The sequence below is a fragment of the Chelonoidis abingdonii genome, chromosome 22 (assembly GCF_003597395.2).
Source record: "Chelonoidis abingdonii isolate Lonesome George chromosome 22, CheloAbing_2.0, whole genome shotgun sequence".
NCBI lineage: Eukaryota > Metazoa > Chordata > Testudines > Testudinidae > Chelonoidis > Chelonoidis abingdonii.
Genome location: NC_133790.1, coordinates 33082983 through 33108760, shown reverse-complemented (window position 1 = coordinate 33108760; position 25778 = coordinate 33082983). Strand labels below are relative to the sequence as shown.

At 50.6% G+C, this 25778-nt stretch overlaps 2 protein-coding genes across 5 annotated transcripts in view; both read left to right on the top strand.

Annotated features, from left to right (window-relative positions):
- GAL3ST1 (galactose-3-O-sulfotransferase 1) overlaps positions 1 to 9045 on the top strand; it is a 36212-nt gene extending 27167 nt beyond the window's left edge. For 2 of the 4 annotated variants that reach the window (XM_075060028.1, XM_075060030.1), the window contains exons 2-3: positions 4184 to 4317; positions 7248 to 9045. In XM_075060028.1, coding sequence (XP_074916129.1) covers positions 4184 to 4317; positions 7248 to 8397 — 1284 coding nt within the window. In that variant the 3' untranslated portion in view covers positions 8398 to 9045. Of the gene's footprint in view, positions 1 to 1082; positions 1151 to 4183; positions 4318 to 7247 lie in introns of all 4 variants that reach the window. The other 2 variants (XM_075060029.1, XM_075060031.1) reach the window with 2 other exon arrangements.
- Positions 9046 to 14513: 5468 nt separating this feature from the next.
- Positions 14514 to 24968, top strand: LOC116836406 (zona pellucida sperm-binding protein 3-like). Its single transcript, XM_032799975.2, has 10 exons — positions 14514 to 14609; positions 15781 to 15974; positions 16591 to 16703; positions 17705 to 17796; positions 18165 to 18345; positions 18827 to 18935; positions 20539 to 20630; positions 22067 to 22164; positions 23094 to 23216; positions 23928 to 24968. The coding sequence occupies exons 1-10, from the start codon at positions 14546 to 14548 to the stop codon at positions 24131 to 24133; spliced, it is 1272 nt and encodes a 423-aa protein (XP_032655866.2). The 5' UTR covers positions 14514 to 14545; the 3' UTR covers positions 24134 to 24968.
- Positions 24969 to 25778: the final 810 nt, after the last annotated feature.

Here is a 25778-nt window from a genome sequence, read left to right as displayed (position 1 = left end):
TTTTCTTTATGTGCAAATGTGTAGTTTGCTGGAAATATTTTAAATTGTATTTTTCCTGGATAAGGCTGTTTATCCATTTGTTATAAGCTAATAGACCCGGTAATATTTCATCTTGATTACAGAGACAATTTTTATGTTTTCCTTCTTTTATTAAAGTTTTCCTTTTTTTTAGAATCTAATTGATCTTTTGGTTATCTTGTATAAGAATCCAGGAAAGGGAGTCTGCACTCACCAGGGAACTGGTGGGAGAAAGGAAAGACAGGGGGGAGGGGAAATCTGCTCTCTGTGTTTATCTCTCTCTATGGAAGAAGAGTGGGGAAGGGAAGTGGGTTATTTCCCTTTCTTGTGAGACTCAAGGAATCTGAGTCTTGGGGTCCCCCAGGAAGGTTTTGGGGAGACCGGAGCTAATCAGGGGCTCCACCCAAAGTCCTAATTGGTGGGAGCACTACAGGATCTAAGCTGGTAATTAAGCTTAGAGGCATTCATGCTAGTATCTCATTTTCTGGACTCTAAGGTTCAGATCTGGGAAAGAATACTATGACAGCTCACCATGTCTGTAGCTCAAGCAGCTGCACTTGGCACATACGGTCTTGTTTTTACCATCCCAGCACTGCGTGCCTAAGCTACTTTTAATAGTTACCCTGGTCTTCTGGGGTTGAGGTTGCTGGTATTTCTCACCCTTAATGTGCCTGTGTTTTGTCTGGAAATTTCTCTAGGTTTTCTTTTAAGTGATTTAGAATTTATCCGTGAGAGGAGTCAGTATGGGGGTCTTTAATCTGTCATTGTGTATGCAGGGCTCTCTAACTTCACCAGGTTCCCAGGGGACACTGAGTAGTGAGCCTGGGGACAGAAGGCCTGGAGCCTCACTTCCTGGGAGGCCTCTTAGAGGTTAGGGGGTTGCTGAAGCAGACTCAAGCCCTGTAGGAGTCCAGGGGAGCCTGAGGAAGAGCAAAGAGGAACGGGGTCCACAGCAGGAGTGCGGGCAGGCCCCAGCACCCCTAGCGGCTGAGACGTGCACTTATGAAGCATGCAGTTGCTGTTTCTGATACCTTGCCAGTTGTTTTGTTGTTGTCTGTTTGCAGCTGGTTGGAAAGGATGTCACCATCCACGCAGCCAGGAGAAAGCAGGACCTGATGAGAGAGGTGACATGGTGAGATCAATTAGCTGTGTGTCCTTCTCAGAAGAGGACACTTTGGCAACGGGCCAAATATGTGAGGCTTCCCACAGGAAATAATTTAAATGTGTGCTTGAAAAACTGCTTGCTCCTTCATCCCATTCTTGAGTTTTTCAGGGGACTCCTTTGGGCCCAGAACACTAGGAGGTGGTGTGTAATTTGGAGCTGTGGTTCTCAGCTTTTCCAGACTACTGCCCCCTTTCAAGAGTCTGATTTGTCTTGTATACCCCCAAGTTTCACCTCACTTACAAACTATTTGCTTACAAAATCAGACATAAAAATACAAAAGTGTCACAGCCACACTATTACTGAAAAATTGCTTGCTTTCTTATTTTGTCTGTATGCTAGTGCTTTTTATGTAGCCTGTTGTAAAACTAGGCAAATATTTAGATCAGTTAATGTACCCCCTTGGAATGTTAGAAAAATAATTTAAAAATAGAACTGGTTGAGAATTTTTGGATGAACCATTTTTCATCAGAAAATGCTGATTTGTCAAACCTAAAAACCTTTGTGGGAAAAGGTCAGTTCTGACAAATGTCTTGTTTTGAACATTTTTTGGAAAAAATGATTTTGAAATTGTCAGAATGAAAAGTTCATTTTGTTGGTTTGGAACGATGTTCTGTTTCTAAATGTCAGCTAAGTAGAGTAAAAATGATAAAAATTATAAAGGTCAAAATTGAAATGAAATACTGAAATTATTGAAACAAAACATTGGGATTGACTCAGATTGTTGATTTTGCAAAAGATTTTGAAATTGTAACTTTTCATCCTGATTTGGGAGAGGGCATTTTTTTGAAAGCTCAGCATTTTTCCCAGGGCAGGAAAACACTTTCCCTCCCAGCTCTTATTTAAAAATGACAATAGCCATCCTCAATTTGGCAGCTTGGTCGGAATGTTCTTTATCCCCGTTTGATGTTCTTCCTTTGTCCCTGAGGGCTTGTCTACGCTACCACTTAAGTCTAAGTAACTTATGTAGCTCAGGGGTGTGAAAAAGCCACCCCCCTGAATGATGCAAGTTACATCGACCTAAGCGCTGTCCATACCAGTACTAAGTTGGCGGGAGACGCTCTTCCATCGACACAGCTTCCACCTCTTGTTGAGGTGGAGTAATTATGCTGATGGGAGAGCATTCTCCCATCGGCACAGTGCGTCTTCACCAAATGCGCTACATCAGTACAAGCGTAGTGTAGACTAGCTCAGGGGTTCTCAACCCTTCCAGACTGTTGTACCCCTTTCAGGAGTCTGATTTGTCTTGCCTACCCCCAAGTTTCACCTCACTTAAAAAACGACTTGCTTACAAAATCAGACCTAAAAATACAAAAGTGTCACAGCACACTATTGCTTGCTTTCTTATTTTTACCATATAATTATAAAATAAATCAATTGGGAGTATAAATATTGTACTTACATTTCAGAGTGTAGAACATAGAGCAGTATAAACAAGTCATTTCTGTATGAAATTTTAGTTTGTACTGACTTCACTAGTGCTTTTTAAGTAAAACTAGGCAAATATCTAGATGAGCTGATGTACCCCCTGGAAGCCCTCTGCATCCCCCTAGGGGTACACGTAACCTTGGTTGAGAACCACTGCACACCAGCCCTCAGATCTGTATACACAGGGCAGAGTCTGGCAGTATGTCTGTGGAACAAGCTATTACCACAGGACAGGGGTGGCCACCCTGGGGCTCTGGAGCCACATGAGGCTCTTCAGCTGTTAACGTGCGGTTCCTTGTCTAGGCACCGATTCCAGGGCTGGAGCCACAGACACCAATTTTCCAGTATGCCCAGGGAGTACTCACTGCTCAACCCCTGGCTCTGCCCCAGGCCCGGCCCCCACTCCACCCCTTCCCGCCTCCTCTCCTGAGCCTGACGTGCCCTCGCTCCTCCCCCATCCCCCCAGAGCCTCCTGCACACCATGAAACAGCTGATCAGGAGGTGTGGGGAGGGAGGGTGAGGTGCTGATCGGCGGGGCTGCTGGTGGGTGGGAGGTGCTGGGAGCGTGGGGATGGGGGAGCTGATGGGAAGCTGCTGATATATTACTGTGGCTCTTTGGCAATCTACATTGGTAAATTCTGGCTCCTTCTCAGGCTCAGGTTGACCTCCCTGCCATTGGATATAACACTAACCCTCTCTGTCTCTAGGCCTTTCTGGTGAACCCATCATCTGGGTATGTCAAGTGGCACTATCTCTACTGGTTGGTTTCCTGGTTGCCATAGATCAGTAAATTAACACCTCTGTGTACAGACAGTCCATCCCAAATGGAGTGATGGATTTTTAAGGCTAGCAGGGACCGTGGTTATCTGGTCTGATCTGTAGTATAACACAGGCGAGAGAGAATGTACCCATTTCTTCACATATGCCTTTGTTTCATTTCTTTGTTGCTCCTTTACACTGCTTTGGCTGCTGCACCAAAACATTAGCATAAACCCACAACCTCTAACCACACACACGTTAACAACAATGGGCCAGATTTTCAGAAGAGCTCAGCTAGCAATAAGGGGCAGTGAGGGTAATTAACCATTGGCTCAGTCCACCAAGGGGCTGTGGTGGATTCTCCATCGCATGCAATTTTTAGAGCAAGAATGGCTGTTTTTGTAGAAGCTTTGCTCTAGTTCAGGTGGGATGGATTCAGGGAAGGTCTCTGCCCTGTGTTATGCAGGAGCTTACGCTAGATGGTGACAGTTAACCCTGCTGGGGTAATAATCTAGGGATCAGAACTCTTTTCTTCCCAGGGATGTTTGTGTCCTCCACATCTCCTCTCCCTTTCCCGTCTAGGGTGACCAGACAGCAAATGTGAAAAATCAAGACGGGGTGGGGGATAATAGGAGCCTACATAAGAAAAAGACCCAAAAATCAGGACTGTCCCCATAAAATCGGGAAATCTGGTCACCCTATTCCCGTCCCTTCTACCTTGGCCATCCTCTCACTCTCTGTCTGTCTCTAGAGAGTTAATGAAGCTTATCTCGGGTTGCCTGCCTCCCTAATTGCTCCTCTCTCTGGGATTTGCAGGTGACCGCAATGCTGCAGAAGCAGCAGCACTGGAGGTCCATGTGCAAGGGGCTTGTTCTGGGAACTGTCCTGACCAGCTTCATGCTGCTGCTGTACTCCTATGTGATTCCACCCCTGCAAGTCAGCATGATGGAGTGAGTGAGTCCCTCCTTGCCATAGGGTCTGGGCTTTCTCTAGAACAGCTCCTTTCCTTCCGCTCAGAAATGCTGGCTCCAGAGGTGGAGAAGGGCTGGCTCAGGGGATTGGCAGGTGGGGTACGAAGCCACATTGGGTCAGCTCCAGCCCAGGTGGATTCAATCAAGGAGTGAAATGGTACATCTACACTGCAAAGAAAAGCTCCCAGCAGTGAGTCTCAGAGCCCACGTCCACTGACTCAGGCTCACGCCACAGGGCTAAAAATAGCAGTGCAGATGTTCCTGCTGGGGCTGGAGCCTGGGCTCTGAGACACACATTCCTGGCTGGGTTTCAGAGCCTGGGCTCCAGTCTGAGCTATTGTTAGCCTTGTCTCACAAGCCCGAGTTGGCTGCCCTGGGCTCCGAGATTTGCTGCCACTGAGCGGTTTTGTAGTGTAGTCGTCCTGAAAGTTGTCGTCTGGGTGAAGTCAACTGGGGGGGGCTCAGTCCAGTTCTACTGGACAAGGATAAATGTCACAAAACAACACCCCAGTTCTCAGAAGAGAGCCCATGGCTGGAAGAGCTCCCATGGCAAAGTTGAGCCCCCTTGGCTGAGAGGCTTGCTCAGCTGCCTCTGCCTGTGATGGGCCATTCTAATCTGGGAGCCATTACCCACCTGCTTTCTCACTTGCACACCTTTGAGAGCTACAGATGCAAAGTGCTGCATTAGAGCTTGTTATTGATGTATAATTATTATCTAGCCATGGTGGACAGTGATAGATGGACAGTCCTGCCTTGGCCAGGTTCCTTCTAAAGGAGAGTTCAATCTCCCATCTCACTAAATTATCTTGAAGCTGCCGACAAGAGGCCAGTGGGTGCCAGTCATGATGGAGGCGTTTCTGACGGGGATGCGTGTGTTAGAATTGGGCTGAGACGCACCAGTCTTATTGCACATGGGAACAGCCACCAGATTGTACACACACCAGGGTAGCAATAGCTCCATCCATTACAGCCTCCGATCACAATGTCCTCCCCAGTCCCTGGGCTTCTCACACTGAGCCTGAGCTATCGTCATCCTAGAAGCAGCTCTCTGCGCTCTGCGCCACATGCTCTATATCTCAAATGGGAGGGGAAAGGACAATTGCTGGAGCAGAAAAGGCAGAACGGTGAAAACCTCCAGGCTTCTGCTGATGCACAGGGACAAACTCCTCCTTCTCCTGGGGTAAATGGAGGGGGCTGTCACAGAGATGGAATGATAAGGGCTGCACTGTTGCAGCATTAGAGCCAATATGGGGCCGTGTTGAAGACTAAGGAACATTCCCTCGCCAATGAGAGACAGCCTGGTCCCCACCTTAATCAATACGGGGGTAGGGTGAGGTTTAGTCTGACCCTGTGCCCCCCTGCCCCTCCCGGCAGCAGGGATCAGCGGGGCTTGCCCACTTTAAAAAACGGCTACTCCAAGGAGACGTTTCAGAGACTCTAATAAGTCCGCCAGGGACTTTGCTATTGCTAGTGATTTTATGTGGAAAGTGCTCAGATCCTACAGTGATGGGCAGCAGGATAAAACTCTTTACATAGATCAATAGATAGATTCAGAATAGGGAAGATCAGACTTGATGAGTGGGTGTTTGCTGCCATACACAGATTTAACCTGGTGAAGGGGAGAGGAGACAAAATCCAACAGCCTCAGTTATTGCAAGTGCCAAAGGTCCCATGAGCCAGCCAGAAAAGCCCCTAAATGAAGGGAAGGGGCTGGATTCCAGTTTGTGTCACCCTGGTGTAAATCCGCAGTAACTCCAGTGAAATCCTCACTGACTTTACTGTTTACCTCGCTGTTCCTGAGAGGTGCTGGCCTCAGGCTGCCATGATTCTCTGAAAGGACAAACTTGCTTTCAAATCTTGGGGCCAAACTGTGACTTCAGATTGGTGGCAATTGAAGGCAGAGTTTGGTTCACTAAATTCATACCAAAGGATATCAGCTCCCGGGGATTGGTTGGCTTGGGAGTTGGGAATGGAGCGTGGAGTCTTTCGCCCCAACCGTTGTTTCTAGTCAAGCCCAGGACAGCAGGGTGGAATGGAAGTTAGGAGCCTAACTCCTTTTGAGCATCCCTCATAGTGACTAAAGCGGCTCTCATCTGATGGCTGTACAGTGGCCAGGGTTACTTACAGTGATGTCAGGCTAGTTCCTACTGAGCAGGTGTGCACATCACCCCTGCACTTATTGGCCCACTTGCTGGTAATGATAGCAGAGAGGCTGAGCACTGAATGGGCCATTGAGCTAGCCCAGGTACTTCAGGAAGAGGCCCTGTCAAAACAGTTATACAGGGCTTGGTTTCCTCTCCACCTCACAGCTGGTCCCTCAGTGTGGGCAGTGTGTGCCAGGGAACCTGCCGTGTGGCTGTCTGTGCTGTACCCATTCAGGGGATCAACAGAGGAGTCTCGTGCCCAGAGCCCTTGAGCCAGCACCTTTCCCCAGAGCTGAATTCCCTTGGAAAGGAATGGCTCTTTTCTGCAGGGTCTGGTCTGAGGGGGGATTTGATCGCTTCTTTCAACTACCTGAAAGGGGGTTCCAAAGAGGATGGAGCTAGACTGTTCGCAGTGGTACCAGATGACAAAACAAGGAGTAATGGTCTCAAGTTGCAGTGGGGGAGGTTTAGGTGGATATTAGGAAGAACTTTTTCACTAGGAGGGTGGTGAAGCACTGGAATGGGTTACGTAGGCAGGTGGTGGAATCTCCTTCCTTAGAGGTTTTTAAGGTCAGGCTTGACAAAACCCTGGCTGGGATGATTTAGTTGGGGGTTGGTCCTGCTTTGAGCAGCTGGTTGGACTAGATGACCTCCTGAGGTCCCTTCCAACCCTGATATTCTATGATTCTATGATTGCGGTGGGTGAGCAAAACCAGCGCAGAGATCCAGCCCTCATGGATGTGCCTGTTCTTTCCTTTCCTCCAGGATTCCTATCCCTTACTCCTGCTCCTCCTATCCTGCCCAGGCCAGGGTGCCAGGTGTGGCGAACAGCACTCACAGTCCCCCGGGGCAAGGATGTCTGCCCAAGCTGGACATCATGTTCATGAAGACACACAAGACAGCCAGCAGCACCATCCTAAACATCCTCTTCCGCTTTGGTGAGAAGCACCGCCTCAAGTTTGCCTTCCCCAATGGCCGCAATGACTTCTACTACCCCTCCTACTTTGAACGCAGCCAGGTCCAGGACTACCAGCCCGGCATGTGTTTCAATATCATTTGCAACCATATGCGCTTCCACTACCAGGAGGTGCGCAAGCTACTGCCAGCTGACACCATCTTTCTGACAGTGCTGCGGGACCCTGCCTACCTCTTTGAGTCCTCCTTCCACTACTTTGGGCGCATCATCCCCCTCACCTGGAAGCTGCAAGGTGAGGACAAGCTAGCAGAATTCCTCCGTGATCCATGGCACTACTATGATCCTAACGGGTTCAACGCTCACTACCTCCAGAACCTGCTCTTCTTTGACCTAGGCTATGATAACAACATGAATGCCAACAGCCCCTTGGTGGACCAGTACATCCAAGAGATCGACCAACATTTCCATCTGGTCATGCTGTTGGAGTACTTCGATGAGTCCCTAGTGCTCCTGAAGGACCTGTTGTGCTGGGAGCTGGAGGACATCCTCTATTTCAAGCTCAATGCCCGCAAGGACTCCACTGTCTCCAAGATGACGGGTGAGCTCTATGAGAAGGCCACCTACTGGAACCTAATTGACGCCAAGCTCTATCGCTACTTCAATACCACTTTCTGGCGCAAGGTGGAGGCCTATGGGTGGGAGCGAATGGCCAGGGATGTGGCTGAGCTGCACCGGGAGAATGAGAAGATGAAAAGCATCTGCATCGATGGAGGGCGCCCTGTGGATGCCAATGCCATCCAGGAGTCCTCCATGCAGCCATGGCAGCCGCTGGGCCAGAAGTCCATCCTGGGTTACAACTTGAAGAAGAAGATAAACAAGAAGCACCGGAAGCTGTGCCGCAAGATGCTGACACCCGAGATCCAGTACCTGACTGACCTGGGCGTCAACCTCTGGATCACCAAGCTCTGGAGCCACGTGCGGGAGTTCTTAAAGTGGTAACATGTGAACTGCAGCAGTCCCCAACTCCCTCCCCTCCGCTGTCCCCATCCCCACCCAAGAGAAGAACCAAGTGATTTCATTTTCATTTCTTCCTTATGTCTGTTGGCTGGATAGGGGACATGATGAATCGTCAATGATCAGAACTGGCTTGAGACTCCAACAGGGAATAGTAAGTTAGAGACCACGCCTCCCACCCCCTATTCTGGAGATCTGGCTACACAGGAGAGAAGAGGAGCCTCTGACACTTGCAGGTGGACATTCACTGGGGTGTGAGTAAGGAAAGAGTCAGTTGGCCAACCCTCCTGCCACCTAGTTCCTCAACACCATCACTCTGGGGTGCTCCTGGGTCAGCTTCCACCACTGCATCCTCAGGTCAGTGCTGCACCACTGAGTCCAGCCATCTTAGCCTGCTCCCCTGAATGAGCTGAGGGCAGGCCCTGGGGAGCACGACCTGGACACAGGACACTAGAACTGATTACAGTATCTTACTAGTTGTTTGGGGGTTGCTTTTCACAAAGTTTTTTTCCCTTCCTTCTATTTGAAAGCGTTGGGGGCAGCGTCTGTGACAGCAGGATCGCAGCCCGGGTCCGTCATTCATGTTAGTAGCATTATATGTGTCACAGTGTAAACAGGAGACAAGCTATAGGAGTTGCAAGTGTGTGTGTGTGTTTGTACTGATGGCTGAGTTTCTGTGCTGCACACTGATGAGTGAATGCTTTAATGTGTATGTTTTACGCCAGCTGCAAGAATGTGTGTGCAATGCATTGCAATGTGTGAAGGAATCTCGAGGGGATGTCAGATGTGTTATACTGTATATTCTGGGTGTGAGTGCGCTTGTGAACAATACATTACTCTGTATGTGTGTGTAAATAGTACATGACAGTAAACATTGGAATTAAGGGGGGGATGGCCAGTATATTTGCTGGTGGCTGCGGGGGAGCCTTAGTCGGTTACATTACAGGATTCTCTCTGTGTGTAAGAGACTAATCTGTTAGACTGTGTATTTGTGGTGTGAACAGTACTCTGCAGCAAACATTGGTCTCTCTAGGTGTGTCTCTGTGTCACTGTGTGTATCTCAGGGTGTGCAGGGTGGCTGTGTACAGTACAGTGAATGTTCAGATCTTGTGTAGGGGATGTAAGAGATGAATGTGTGTGTGTGTGTGTGTGTGTGTGTGTGTGTGTGTGTGTGTGTGTGTGTGTGTGTGTGTGTGTGTGTGTGTGTGTGTGAGCGAGAGAGAGAGAGCGCAACCTGTTATTGGGTGTATTGGGATCTGTGTGCATATTTCACTCAGTGTGTGTGAATGTGACCAGCCTGTTTGCCTGCATATCTGTTTAGAGCTGCACAAGTCACACTATGACTGATACACCAGACAACACTCAGCACTCTGTCTATTCTAGAGACAGCCCTTTGCACTGATTCATACTGGCCTGGAGACTGTCAGTTCCATGTAGACCATATACAGTCTATGTGTGAAGGTTAATGTGTGTCTACATGCTAGTTTTTATCTGCATCAGAGGGCTTAGTTGGCCACAGTAGTCTTCTACCTGCACTGACTCAGACCAGTCCATATATGGAAAATAATGCCCAAGGCAGTGGTCCTTAAATACATTAAGATGACCAGTGTGGCACATTTAATCAAACTGGTTCTCCCATAGCATTGATTTTGAACAGTCTATGCATGAGTCATACCGCTCCGAGAGGTATATATTACTAGCTCAAGCTGCACTTAGCTCAACCTCTATGTACATGTTTTTATGGCGTTCAGTCTATAGTTGGCCATCGGTCCTTATAGCACATTATTAACTAGCAGCCAGCAAAATGACAATATTGTTTGAAGCAGCATCAACACTTGAGTTTTGGGCATGTATAAAAACCCCACTACACAAGCCTTCTCTGGGTTGGTTTGTGGTCCTTGAATTTTTAACCAGCCTGGCAGGGTCAAAGCAAAACAAAAGAGATGATAAAAGTCCTTTCAGGGTGTCTGTCAACAAAATCCTGGCCTCCAACAGCTGTTGCCTGTAGAGCTTTCACTGCATGAACCTGGCCACTGTCAGATCCTTCACTGCGGGGGTCTCAGGCCTAGGGCTAGACACTGGATGGTAGATTTCCACTGTAATCCATAGCTCCAGTTGCCCTGTGTCTATCATTCCCTGAGCCAGCATGGGCTCAGTGCTCCAAGCTTCCCATCTTCCTGTTGGACCATGGCTGGTTGGCCCTCAGCAGAGCAAAGCGTGTTCTCTTCCTGCCCCCATACCACCAGTTAGAGGGTCCCATGGTGCCCCTCCCCAGAGGGGAGGCTGGGCGTAAGCCATGGAATCTGGTGAGAACTGGTGGGGGTACAGTGAGGGCTTGGGAGAGAGGCTGAGGGTGCGGGACAGCATGTTCCCTGCTTTCTGTTCTTGCTTTGACGCTTGGCTGGGGTGGGGAGTCCAGAGGGAGCAGGAGACAAGCTCCCAGCAGCTTCTATGCTTATGACCCCTCACAATGAGCCACCCGCTAACCCTGCAGCCACTGCACCTCTCTGCGGGAGAATGGGACAGAGCTGAAGGGCGATACGACCCAACCAGGGTGTTTAGTATGAGGGCAATGCAGGGGGATCAGTCTGGGGAGGGACTGGGCTGAGCAGCAGCCATCATGGACGTGTTAGGAGAGAGCCAGCGAGCAGGGAGGGGCCCGAGGACGGTGCAGCCAGAGGCACATCTCCTTGGGCTACATAGGGAGTAACCAGGGCACCAGGCCTGGAACGGGGTGGAAGCAGCCCAGCTGCACAGAGGCAAGGAGGGAGGGTGGCAAGAGCAGACTGAGGGCAGCCTTTTGAGGAAGCACTGTCTGAAGGGGCAGGGGTGGCGAGAGCCCCTGCTTGGCACTAAATGCCCCAGCTTTACAGCCCACCTACCACCACGAGCTTGGACTCTGGGAATGCAGCAGCTGGAGACTCCCTGGCAGTGGGGGAGGGGGACAAGATTCCAGTCACCCCCCAGCAACACCAGGAATTTCCAGCAGGGGAGAACTCACCTGTCCTGCATTCGCAGCCCAGGGTCCTCTGCCCCAACCCCGCGGACTCAACCTCCCATGGCCGCAGGGGAGCTGGGGTGGCTCTACGGGCACAGCGCTCGGTTCACACCCAGGGGCAGCAGTTCGAGAAGTGACAAGAGGCCCAGTGACAGCAGGGCAAGCGCTAAAGGCCTCTCTCTCTCCCCACAGCCCATATGCAGCTGCTGGCAAAGGGGTCCTCTGCCGAATCTGCAGCCCAGGGTGTTCCAGAGGGGGCATGGCGGGGATTGGGTGCAGTGGCATGTGGCATCGGCAAAGGAGCTGGTTGCAGGCGGCTGGAAGATGGGAGCCGGGATGATGCCCCCGCCCCCCAAGACAACTGCTTGGAGCATAGGCCGCAGGTTCATGGAGCCGTGCTGGAGAGAGCCTTGCCTCACAGACAGGGCTTGGGGGGCATGTTAGGGTGAGAGCAGGCAGCTTGAGGGAAGACTGGTCCCTGTCTCTCCCCTGTGAGTGGACTTCAGGAGGCAATGGCTGGTCCTGGGCCCCGTCAGCCCTGCCCCCGTCTTTAGTTCTCAGCAGCATCTCCAGGGCTGGGGCAGAAGCCTGAGGGTGACCCCTAACTGGCATACAGCAGAGCAGAGTGCAATGCTGCATCCACGGGGTGGCCTATGGGACAGCAGGGACAGCGCACCCTCAGATGCAGAAGGAGCCACGCAGGCAGGGATCTGTGGTCCTCATGCACAGCCCATGTGCTTTAAAGCAGAAGGTAACCCCAGACCTTGCTGTCAGATGGCATCCTTCCTCCCCCAGCCACAGCAGTTGGGTGCCATCGATACTGCTTGGCAGGAGGGTGTCTAATGTTCTGCTCTGCTTGGAAAGACAGGGACTAAAATTACCATTTTGTATGACAATTATACTGTATATTTGACAGTTTTTAATATATGAACCGTTCAGCTGTTCTCATTGTGGTCTCTTTCTTTTCACCTGGGGGCTGACAGAGGGGTCCCGGCCCCATTAGCAATGGATATGGAGACCCACTGGGGGCAGCAGCCTCAGGGAATGGGGGGGATCTGGCCCAAGGGACAAGTCTGTCTCTGTTGATTGCAAAGGGGCAGATTGATTTCATTTTCCCCCTCCTGACCTCCTCTGCTCAGGCCTGACCTCCCAAGAGGAAATCCCAGGAAAGTGGATGGAGAGCAAGTGGGCACTGCCTTATTCCTGGATCCTGAGCAGCTGTCACTGGCTACTCCTGCTGGAAAGGGCTTTTCCAGCTGGGTTTCCCTCTCTCTGACTCTTTCTGCCATTGCCGCCCCACTGCAGTCCCTCAGAAATTCCCCCTTGCTGATGCCCAATTCCTGGATCCATTTCCAGGCAGCCTTTCTGACTCACTGCTGGGGGTCCCCAGTGCTTGCCTATGTGAGGGAACCTACCCAGCTCCCCTTCTGGCAGTCTCTTTCAGCATGCTCCACTGGCAGGGCCTGCTGGGATTCTCCAGCAACTGCCACTGCTCAGCGAGCGCTGTCCTAATCTGGCCTTGCCTGTGTGGGAACGTGGTACTCGTACTAAATCGGGTTAGAAACTGATGCAGGTATATCAACGCAGCACCCTGGTGCAGACAGTCTTGTTTCTGGTTAAGAGAGCTCTACAATGCTGTCGGTTAACTCAGTAAGAAATCAGCATGTCAGGTGCTCTGAAACAAGTGAGTGTCTACACACGGTTGCACTGAGTTAACCCAGTCATTGCACAGATGCTCAGAGCGCAGAGAAAGAATCACAATTATGCTTATGCATTTTCCACCCATGAACATTACAATGGCAGGTCAGTATTGTCATCCACATGTTACAGATGGAGAAACTGAGGCACAGGGAGAGAATATGACTTGCCAAGCTCACCCAGCAAGGCAGTGGGAGAGCCAGGAATAGACCCATATTCAGAATGGAGCCCTGGCTACTGAAGCAGTGCAGATGCCAATGCCTTGATCCTACAAACATCCACATGCTTACCTTTAACCATGTGTACAAGTGCAGGATCAGGGTCTAAAAATGTCCCTTGCTGCAAATAAAACACCAAGATCCTGCAATGAACCCAGGTTTCCTTGCAGCTGCATTGCCTTTGCACAGCATGCTGGGATGCTGGCAAAGGTAGGGCCTGGCTAGTAGCAGGATTTGTATAAGTGGAGTAGCTGCTGGCACAGCCACCACAGAGGCCCCTTCCATCTCTCAGCAGCTGGTGATAACTGACACTTCTAGATTGCTTTGCAGCCTGACACCCTCTGGAGACTGCAGGATTCATCTGACCCGGGATTGAAATGTGGCAGCTGTTTAATAGCTCACAGCAGGGTCATTTTAGGACAGGGAATGAGAGGGTCCTCTGTAAGTGACACAGCAAGGATGATTTTAGGGAGGCAGAATACAGGTACCTGGGTGGATACGTGGCTGGACCCCACCTTCCTTTTGGAAAAAGCGCCCTGGGATTTTAATTACTCCAAGCAGTTAGGACATCGGCTTTATGGGTCACCCAAACAACAGTGCCGCTTTGTGTGGCAGCTCTGTGCTAACTCACTGGAGCGGAGAGAAAACAGCTCACTTTCTACAGCACCTCTTCTTTTCCTGTGAGAGTCTTCCATCTCCACTGCTGCCAGAGGCCCTCATCTGAATCAGGCCCTGTTGTGCTGGGTGCTATACAAACACTTCTGAAGGTGCAGTCCCTGGTGCAAAGAACTTACAGCACACGACCCCAGTCCTGCAACTGGCTTGGGGGCGGGGTGCACCTTGACACCTGCCCAACTCACCACGGACTTGGATGAAGCAGAGCAAAGCTTAGGAGAACATCCAAGAGGCCTGCTCACATCTGTAGGTGACACCTTTCTCTGTAGCTCGGACTAGCTGAGCAGGCATTGTGCTTGGAGACAGTCGGGTTTGTCTGTGTGGGGCTGAAGGCTGGCTCTCCTGATGGGAAGGCAGATGAGACATGCCCAGTACCTGTGCTGAATGGGGCGGTTTGCAACTTCTGGCTGGGGCTGCTTGTGGAGGTTAAGGAGGTGGCTCTGATCACAGCAGTAGCCTATCACCAGATGGGTATATATAGCTTCTCCCCAGGTGCTAAAGGTATGTTGCATTTTTCCTAACCTCAGTGTGGGTTACTGGCATCATGGGGCTGTGGAAAGTGTTTCTGGGGGTGCTTGTCTGGAGCTTAGCTCTTACTGCTCAGAGAGGTAAGTGTGTGGTGATAAGTTCCCCTGTGGGCTCTAAGCTAAGGTTCAGTCCTCAAAAATCAAGGTTGTTTTGTTTTTAAACACACTGGGGTTCTTTTTATTTGTCCTCTAGCTTTTAAACCTTGTTTCAAAGCTTGTCTCAGCAACTAAATTGCTTTGCTCTCAAATGAAGTTGTCTCATGCAATAACATGACTCCAGAGGCTGGCTCTGGAAGAAACCTCTAATGTCCTAACTCTAGTTTTATACTTCCTAGAGCTGCCAACACACTACTCTTCAAAGGACCAGCTTTGCCTTGACCCTGCTCCTTTGATCTTGAAAATTAAGGTTGTAAATGCAGTAACCCAACCTGAAAGCTGCTTGCAGGCTATTTCTGAGACTCCTTGCCAGCTTTTTTTTTTTTTTTTTTTTTTTTTTTTTTCCAGCTGTAACCCTTCAGTGCCCAGTTGCTGACTTTCTTCTTTCTGGGTGGGGGCCCTACTCTTGTTCTGCCTCTTCCTGCTCCTTCCCTGACTCTGAGCATACCCCACCCTTGCTCTACCTCCTCCTGCCCCTCTTCCTTCGCCTCCCACTGAACCACTGATTAGTGGGTGCTCAGCACCCACCATTTTTTCCCATGGGTTCTCCAGCCCCAGAGCACCAATGGAGTTGGCACCCATGTTTCAGCCCACCCCCAGGATAGAAAGGTTTGAGATGGCTTGAAAATGGCTTCCTTTCCTTAAAGGAGCCTGACAAGCAGGGATGGGCTCTAAAACAGTTTCCCTGGAAGTCCCCAGGTGATGGGTGACTTGTTTAAGAGTAACAAGCACAATGGCACTTGTGAAAATCTGATGGCCTCACTCCTCTGAAAGGGGAGTGTGCATCACCAACAGTGAATCAAGTGCATGAAATTGCTCCTAGTTATTAACAGGCAATATGACACTGAAGCCAGATCCTCTAGCTTGAGGGTCAAAGAGCCTGGGCAGTCAAACCTCCAGGTGCTGGCTCCTTTCTAGTAACCACAAAGGTTCTGAAGGGTGGGCTAGCTGATCACTCAGCCAGCAAAGCTGAGGACTCCTGACATTCTTGCACAGAGGTCCTGTTACCTGGTGGGATTACAGTAGGTCTTGGGGGAAAAGATGTCTCTGGGGGCCTCTCCAGAGGGTTATGTCAAGTCTGCTCACTCTCCTCTAGCACCCATTAACTCTGTGCTCTATGAGTGTAACAAAACCAGCATTGACCTGGCTGTAAAGATGGACCCCTGGGGAAATGGACTCCTGCTGGATCCACAACTTGTGCACCTGGGCAGCTGCCTCTACTCAATCAATGATCTGCAGGGCTTCCTGCACTTCCAGTACCGCCTGAAGGACTGTGGCTTCTCACGGCTGGTGAGTGAGAGCCCTAGCTGGGGCCCAGGCTTGTGTTCCACTCCGCATGGTGCTGTCTGCTGCTCAGATGCCTGTGAGCTGGCTTGTGTTGGCTGTGTGGATGAGAACATACTGCCCTCCTGCTGGGTGAGGGGTCTAAGAGAATGCCCCTCATGTGCTGAAGTGGCAGGGGGTGGGGATGGCTGTGCAAATGAATATCCCAAGAGCCTATTACTTTGGATTTAGATCCTGATGCTCCATTATGGACTGTTGCTGTAGCTTGGGGGCATGGGGTTAGGCTGGGTCCAGGCCCGCTAGCTGGATCCCCTGGCAGAGGTGAGAAATACTAAATGACAAACACCCTTCCCAAGTAGTTCTTACCTAGCTGGGCTTCTATCCATATTCCAAGTCTAATACTCCCAGTAACGGACTGTTGCCCTGCCAGGAAGGGGCAGGGGGGCAGTGTGGAGCAGCATCTCTCCCTTGCTTAGGGGAAGGGCTTGTCTCAAGGAACAGAAATCCTGTTTCACTTCCTTAGCAATGAACCAACCCTCCCTCTTTGCTTGGCTGAGAGCTACAGAAGGAAGCTGTCACTGATGCTAGTGCTGACTGCTACCCTTTCTGATTTCTTCCCCAGACATCTGGGAACATGGTTGAATACTTCACGGACCTGGTCTACAGGCCTTCCCCTGGCACAGGCAGACGCTACGCCACCTCATTCACTGAGAGGATCAACTGCACTGACTACAAGTAAGCTGCCAGCACTTGGCCTTGGGCTACAGTCCTAAGGGACTGATGCTAAAATTTACCCCTCGGTGAAGCCCATGAGTCTGGGAATAGGATGCCATAAGAAGTAGCAGAGATGCAAGGCAGGGTCTAATCAGCTGATTGGGGGGATGATGTGCACCCCTAGCTGTCAAAGGGGGGTGTTGATCATAGGGCTAAAGCAAAGCAAGCACATGTGGGATGAGCTGTCCTGGCTATTGCCATCTAGTAAACCTGGCTCAGAACCCCAGTAACATAGAACCTAAAATACCTCTAGGAGCCTGGCTGAGGGTGGGGAGGGTAGCAGGCACCCTTGAGTACTGCAGATGAAAGGACACAGGATGTGGGGCTCTAGTGCTAGTAAAGCATTATTGTGGGTGCCTCAAACACTCCTATGAACTACAAACAGGCTGGAGGGTCTCATGCTGCCCTTCCTGGCAGGACATTCTGATATTTTGGGGGAAGGGGGTTGGGGACCTCTAGTGCTAGAGCCAATACAATGGGGGGGGGGGCGGTCCTAGAGCTCAAGGATCTGAATGAGACTCTACCTGGTAGATGGAGCTAGTGAAGGTGGCTATGAGAACTTGGTGGGAGGGGGCAGCCTGGGGAGGAGGGAAAGCCTGGGGCTATCAAGGGAGTCAAACTACATTAGTGTGACACTTGTGGGGCTGACTGCCATGTTTTCACAGCAGTGCATGATGGGGTCACCAGCATGAGCTGACCCTGCAAAAACCTGTCTGCAGGTTACTCTGGGATATTCAAGCCCCCGTGGACATGGTGGGGGGTGAGCGTGTGTCAGCCTTCACTTCAGCTCTAGAGCAGCCTCTGTCGGTTATACTGTGGATCAGGGGTGACTTGAGCTTTCCAGTGCAGCTGAGGTGGCCTCTGGCCTAGCACTCCCTGATACAAGCAGGGAGAACTCCTCCTTCCTGGGGAGGGAATGAGAATCTGATCCCTGCAGGGTAACCCTTTCCTGCCTCTCCTAGGACAGGGCATTTGGCTCCTATGTATGTATCTTCAGTGACTGGCCACCTGTCTGCCTCTGGAGTGCTAACATTCACGGTGACCCTCATGAATGGTAAGATCCCTGCAGAAGCAGTGAGTGGTGCCAGCTGAGCTTGCTGTGATCTCTCACTGAGCCTCCTGCAGCTTCAGGCAATAGCCTAACCCAGTTCCCTCCACTCCCGAGACTCCCTTTGCCTCTCTAGGATGGTGTCTTATGCTCTTGACACCATGGCCATTTCTTCTTCTATAAAACTACTGAAGCAAAGTCTTGTGCCTCATGATCCTGTAATGCATTCACAGTAATACCCATCAGAACACATATCCCCACTTCCTCCCCAAAACCTGCATGCACTTGCAGAAGGCTCCCAGTGCTTGCTCGTCTTGGATGAAGACTTCATTCTGTATAGTGCACTTTGATAACTAGCTCTCATTTTCTTGCAGTGGACTTCAGTGCCCCATCAGACTCAAAGGTCATCTTCCTAGGCTCTCAGATCCATATGGAGTTCTCGGTAAAGAGTTCCTTCCACCAGCCTCTGCAGATCTTTGTGGATGAGTGCACTGCCACCCCAACCCCAGAACTTAGCAAGTCTCTCAGGAACTATAGCATCATTGCAAACCATGGGTAACTATCTGCAGGAGACAGCAGCTCTGGGGTGCTTGAATGTCTGAAGTGGCATAAGGTGTGGAACATGCTTCTGGGACTGCTCCAACTCCCTTGTAACAAAACATACTGGATTCTTAAAGCTCCTACACAAATCCTAGAGATCAGCCTCTCTATTCCAAATCTGACTCCAGCTGATTTGACTAAGCCACAGACTACCAAGATAAAGTAGCAAATGAAGATGTCTGGCTTGGCCTCTGGTAACCAACATGACCCCTTAAAGAACTGGACATGCTGGCATAATTTGACATATCAAGCCTTCTCCATTGCTAGGGCAACGTGGTGTTCATATTGCTCTGTAACACTTGGCATAGGTCTTTGAAGCTCTTGAAAAGTACTGACTGCAGGTGGGGAGAGAATAATACAGTAGGTCTCTCCTAGGATCAAACAGTTAAACTCGCTGGTCTGGGGACTGAGAGGTAGAACTGTCTTCCTGTTCCAGGTGTCTTGTGGATGGTAAGGTGGCAAACTCCCAGTTCCTGCCCAGACGAACCCCTGAAGCTATCCAGCTCTCCCTGCAGGCCTTTGAATTTGTAGGTGTGGACTCTGATGTAAGTAACTAAGATTCTGAGTTAAATGTACCAATTTCCATCTAGGGCTAGAATGCCAAATGCTTGCATCCTCTGAATGCAACTTGCAGATGGCTCAAGCTGCAACTTGTTAAAAGCCATTCTTCACTGACTAGTTGAAGGTCTCCACACCATAAACCCTTCATGGCTTTAGGTTTCAGCTAAACTCTCACTTGGGGAAACTGGCACAAACTGCACAGTTCTTAATGCAGTTCTGTTCAACCGATTGTCCAAGAACCTAGTGAACAGTGCCCGAGGACTCTTCACCTCTCACATGCTTCTGTGAAGCATAGCAGTTTGACTCCCCTACCAGCATGCTTTCCTTAAGCCAGTGGTTCTTGACCTTTTACCACTGTGGGCTGCATATGCAGCTGTTATGTTGTGCAGGCTGCATCCACACATGTATGGCCCTGAAGATGTCACATGGGCTGCAGCTGTGTGGTGATGAGACCACTAGCAGGCCATGAGTTGAGAACACTGTCTAAGCACTGAAAGGCATCTTCAGACAACATACCCTAGTTTGGAGGCAGGGCATCAGCTATGCTCCTACCAAACAGGCCTTTGCAAAAGAGATCCATGCATCAAGATGCTTTTACACTGATGTTGAAGTGGCCTAGTTAGTCCAGAGCTGGATGTTCTGGCCACCTCAGGCTAGCATCACACAGCTTTAGCATGGTGATACTGAGCATTGTGAATCCCAGGGACTTCCTAGGTGTGGAGAGCCTGGGGGCCACTAAAGCTTTGCCACAAGGACTGGGGATAGGGACCTCAGAATAGCATTCACAAAAACCAGCACCCTAGGCAGCTCCTGGCTGAAATTCCCCACTGCAAGATGCCGGGCAGGGGCAGGGGGTGTTAGGCATCTAAGTCCCATCTGCAGGGAATAGCCTAGCTGTACTTGGGATTCTCAGCCCCATCAGACCAGACCTGGTGGTGATCCATGTTCAAATCCCCTTCACCCCCACCCCATATGCCTGAAGGTAGTCTCCCAATCCCCAAGTGTTGGGCTAAAAATGGAGAGCTCTTCCTCCCCCTGCTGTCTTGTGCAGCTTGCCTCTAGGAGTCCAATAAGTAGATAGGATCTGAGCAAGCTTACCAGACTGGGCCCTACAAGCAGGTCTGTGTCTTCAACCCTCATCCCCCAGGCCACTTGCTCTGGGGCTGGGTGCCAAGCATGGGGCTGCAAGGTGCATGCCCAGAGATGGAAACCTAAGGAACTTGGCCCAGAAACCTAGGTCCTGAGCAAGGTTAGGCACAGGGGGAGCCCAGTGGGGCTTCTGTAAAGCCTACTTCTTGTGAATGCAGCATTTTAGGGGCTGCAACTGGGCAACTGCCTGGAAGCCCCATCTGACTCCTCCATAACAAGCATGGGGTCGTGATAGACCCATCCCCCAAACCAGAGCATCTCTGAATGGCAGCACATGGGGGACTTGTAATGGGAATCCTGGGCTCTGGACTGCACTCAGAGCAGCTATGCTGACTAGGGCTCTGCTTTTCCCCACCCCACCAGTGATGGATGTTTCTTCCTGCTAGGCAGTGGGGATGACCTCAGTCTGCTTTCTTCTCTCTTTGTGCCCACCTCCAGATCTATCTCCACTGCCAGGTGCTGGTCTGGGACCCCAAAGTGCTCATGGATCCCACAAGGAAGGCCTGTTCATTTCACAGGGACACCAACAGGTAAGGGCTGCTGGGGGGAAGGAGGAATTGCAGTTCTCCAGAACAGAATCTGGCTACTGTCAGTGGGACAGACCCATGTAACACCACAAAGAGGGACCAACCTGCAGAGACGCTGGCAAACAATAGCCCTCTGGAGATCCTTCTGAGGGCAACAAACTTGGCTCTAGTGGCCAGAGCAACTCCAGCTCGTGATACCACTTGCTGCGTCATTACCCTTGTTTCTCCCACTCCACTGTGGTGGAGGGACTATAACTAAAGGCAGAGGCAGCGAACTCTCAGTGGGACTAGCTAGGCAACACTAGAAAGCATTCAGGTGAACTGCATTAGGTTGGATAGGTGGTGAAGGCTGGCTTCCCTTGCATACTTACCTAGCTTCAAGTGCTGTGCCAAAGTGACTTGGTTCAAAGTAGGACAGAAAGGCCCTTCCCTAGTGATTCCCTCCCTTTCATGAAGGTGGGAGCATGGCCCCTATAAACACAGAATACAGGCTTCTCTTTCAGTAGTGAGACCGGGTTTGACAAAACAGGTCAAGCACAAGTGTAGAGGGGGAATCCATGTCTGCTGGAATCAAGACCTGTCTTGAGCAAGGAACCAGGCAATTCACATGATCTGTACCTGCTTCCCTCTGTGATGGGTAGTGAGCTTTACCAGGATTTCTAGCATGCACCTCCCCCCATGGGACGCAGTGCTGGAATTCTTCACTGGGGGAGCAATGACCAATGATGCCCTTGTGCTGCTGAGTCCATGAATTTTGTTTTGAACACTTAAGATTGGTTGAGTTCAGTTGCAAAACCAGCAGCTGGCCAAGCAAACAACTTGGTGTGTTCAGGGCTACAGCCACATTATAAGCTTTTGTGGGGGTTGAGTCCCAGTCCATCCAGACATAATAGAGCTAGTGCAAGTAGAACCAGTCGTGCCAAGTATGTACCCATGGAGTCAGGTAGACTTGTCCTCTGCATGGCTGGCTATTGCAGCATAGATAGTGGCACTGTTTAAATACCTGCTACCTCTCATTGAATTAAGTGTCTGTACATAGCTGGACTCACCCCTGCTCAGTGTAGATATCACCTAAGAACACCCATACTGTGCCAGTGCTCGTATCTTACAACCACACCCAACTTCTCCTTGCTGCAAGGGACAATGCTCCCAGTCAGCTCTACAATCCATGCCTGCTTGCTCATCTCACTCCCCTTAGGGGACCCCCCAATAGGACAGAACTACCAATCCTCATGCCTGTCTGACCCCAAACAATTGACATTCCAGCTCCTGTTGCAAGCAGATACTCAACCTTGCCCTTTCTCTTCTGAAAGCCTCAGTGCCCAGGTGAGTTAGGAGCTGCCTGGGACTGAGCATAGGGACCTCACATAATCCCATGTAACTCAACTTTTGAGATGTTGATCACCAGGGTGAGTCACCTGTGTACTGCTCTCCAACAGGTGGGAACTCCTGGACAATCCCTCTCTGAGCTCTAGCTGTAGCTGCTGTGACTCCCTATGCCAAGCCACAGCCTCTCGCCACAAGAGGGACCTGGAAGGTACTGGGTCTGAGAGGGAAGCATGTGGGGATGGGGTAGGATGTTCTGTGTGCTCATTGGCCAAGTCTCCACTGTCAGGAATATGTCTGGCAGGCTTGGTTTGGGGTGCCCCTTCAACTTCACGCCACAGGAGTGTCACATGGCATCAGTATTCCAGCATCTCAACTCTAGTGAAATGGAAATCTGGTAATGACACGCTCCTCCTCTTAGCCCAAGTGAAGGGAAGAGCTCGCATCTCCTGAGCCAGCTGAGTAAACCAGCTCCTGGCCAAGCAACAGATGGATTGTTGAGTATTTGGAGGGGGGCGGGCAGGGGCAGCAGGTTTGTATAACTTTCAGTGGTGCCCAGAATGGGTCCACGTCCCACCCCCACACCTGCCTTGTAAGCCAACATATTTCTTTATATCTAACGTTTCTACTGTTTCCAGTACACTTAACAGTTTCCCTATATTGCTCTAGGGTGCAGGCAGGCTACCTTGGGGCTGGGGCCAGAGAGGATCCAGTCCTGTTCTCCCCACCAGCAGGACACCCACCTGGCACAGGCTTGGCATATGCTCCCAGAGGCCAGGCCCCTCTTGAAGTTAGAAAGCCTGTCCTCTCCCCTGGCAGGGGAGACCTGACATCACATGTGCACCTCTTCCCCCCCCTGCTGCCACCAGCACTGTTGCCTTTTGTAGCTGGCAGCAGTTGGCAAGGGGCCACAGAGCAGCAGGGCAACTGCCTGCTGCCCGAGTGGCAGGCAGGGCCAGGGATGCTCTGGGGGAGGTACATGGGAGGGGGGGGGGAGTTTGCAGGCAGAGCTAGAGGAGAGACCCAGCCCCAAACACTAGTGGAGCCAGGACCTGAACTTGCTGGAGCACAGGCACCATGGGCCCATATAAACTGCTGCCGCAGGAGTCTGAAGGTTCCCATCTTCTTCTTCCCTTGCAGAGTCTGGGGCAGGACTTGTCCATGCTATTGTTGTTGGGCCCCTGAGGGTGCAGAAACCAGCTGCAAAGACTGGCAGCTATGAGTGGGACTCAAACAGCTCTCCTGCAGCCCAGAGTGTCACAGGTAACTACCCCTCATGTGGGTTGAACCTGTGTTCCATAGCAACCAGACAACCCCTGGCTACAGTGGGAGCCCTGACAGGCAGGGAATGGAGTTGGTACAACAGCACCAGAAAGCTTAGCTGACCAGTGGGAGTGGAGCAGGGTTTGAACTGCCTGATGCTTTGCTCAAGAGACCTGAAGTGTCTGCCCACCTGGGCAGTGGTTGGGTGTGTGGGCACCTACAGCCATACCCCCTTCAGACTTCCCACCATTCCTGGCCTTGCCTTAACCAAGGGAGCTATTTAGCTTCTCATGGGGAGAAGCTGTCTTCATCTAAGCTGCTAAATCCTAGCACACTCAGCACTTATTTCTTGTCTTTAAAGAATGTAGAGCCCCAAGGAAGTCAGAGCAGTGCTTGCTAGACTTGGCTAAAAGCTGTTGCAGCACATAGGGGTGGATCAACTGGGCTTTAATCTGAGAATTCCATATGAGGTAGAACTGCCAAAAATGGGAGGAGACAACTAGCTTGATGCCCTCTCTGAGCATGGTGAGAAGTTGGAAAGGACTAACTACCCACCTTCCACCCCAGTTACAATGGGCTTGTCAGCATAACTAAGCTCCCATGAACATCACACCTGTACCCCACCCTGGCCTAAGGTTATCCCAAAAGATGTATCCCATTGTTGCAGTGAGGGATGGCTTTGGGGAATAAGCTGTCTCTTTCCTCTTGCAGGAGAGAAACCAAGTGTGATGCCACCTCCTGTTGGTGCCCTGCTGCTGGTAGTTGCTCTCATTGCTGTGGTGTCCCTGGGTTTCTGCCTGTACAATGGCCATCACAAGAGGCTCTGCCCCAGAACCAGGAAGGCTGCAGACTCCTGCCCAGAGGAACTGGTTACTGCAGACCAGGAGTGTACAAGCATTAATGCAGATGTGGAATGAATCCAAGTAAAACCTTAAATTCAGATGGTGTATGCATGTCACTTATAGCTGGACTGGGATCTCCTGGGCCTCTGAGGTGGAAGGGGACCAGCAGGTTGAAAGCTGCATTTGACTATCTAATACCGCTTTCTAGCTAAACCTTCTTCTTTACCAATATTCCCTCACTAGCCTGAGCCAGGGCAAGTCTTGAATACTTGTTCTGGAAGAGCTTCACTTAGGCTTGATCCTAGCCCCTGCTGGTAGAAGTAAATCACCATTTAGTAAATGGGGAATGTCTAGATTCCAGTACTAACCTCTGGGGGAGTGTGCCCTGCTTGGGCAGCCATGCCCTGGACACTCCATGTGCTGGGGGTCAGCAAGAAAACATCCTAGTGTCCCATAACTGTTTAAAATGCTCTAGCACTCTGACTTGCTTTGAAATGTGAGCAAACTGCTGCACTATCTTGCTCCTACAGCTAGATATCCAGTAATTCCTGTGGGTCCTAATAATGACTTGAGGAGAGCAGGGACTTGATTCAGTCTGACCTTAATGAAACAAAGTCAATTTAGCACTGGAAACATCCAAGTGCTGGTGTAGTCCTGATAAACCCTCTTTCATGTGTCCTTTCCAGAAGAATAGGAGACAGAGAATAGTCCAGTTCCTCAATATGGGGCAAACCAGCTGAGCCTCCATAAGGGTTTAAAAGATCTTCCTTGATTCTTTTAATATGGGGTTTTTCCTTAAAGAAAAAGGCATTGGTGGGGCCGCCTACTGCTCTAGGGAAAGTAGAAAGCCTCTTGTCAGAGCTAAGGGTAGAGATGGACTAGATTTGACAGCAGTGGAGGGGACGACTAGTTTAGAACAGGAGTAGCAGCCAGCAGATCTAAACACCTGTAACCCCCCACAGAGAGACCTAGATTCCTGGGGCTCTATTTGCTGGCAGGTCAGGGAGAAGAACCCTGTCCCTGACTGAGTTTGCCTTAGCTCCCCCTCCAAGTCTGCCCAGCAACCAATAGGCAGTGAGGCTGTTCCCAGGGCACTCGGGAAAGGGGAGAAGCAATTTTTGAGTCAGTCTGGAGCCAGCCAGGATTGGCTATTTTGGGGAAGTGGTGCATACCAGGCCTGCAAGCAGGGTTCCCCCTGAGAACTGGCCTCTAAGGACCTGACAGCAAGATTCCCTCAGCTGGGCTTTTACCTCTCCACTGACTCCCAGTTTGTCAAGGTTGTTTTGTTTTTTGCTGGGGAACTTCCCCAGCCAGGCTGAGTCTAGCATTCTAGTTCCCTAGGTGAGACTCAGTCACTACATGATCCACTCTGCTGTGGCTGCTAGTCCAGGGCTGCTGCCTGCTGTGAGTGTCTTAGTGTGACCAGATAGCAAGTATGAAAAATCAGGATGAGCAGGGGGAGGTAATAGGAGCACTCCTTTTAAAAAGGGGGGGGGGAGCCCAAATATCAGGACTATCCCAATTTTATAGGGACAGTCCTGATATTTGGGACTCTCTCTTCTAAAAAAATAAAAACAAAAAAAACCCAAAGGGTGCTCCTATTAGCTCCCCCTGCCCCTCCTTATATCTGGTCACAATGTGTCTAGGCACTGGCCTAGGAGACTACATCTTGGATTTTTAGTACAGTTGTGTAACCTGCACCTTGAGCCCTGCACCCCTT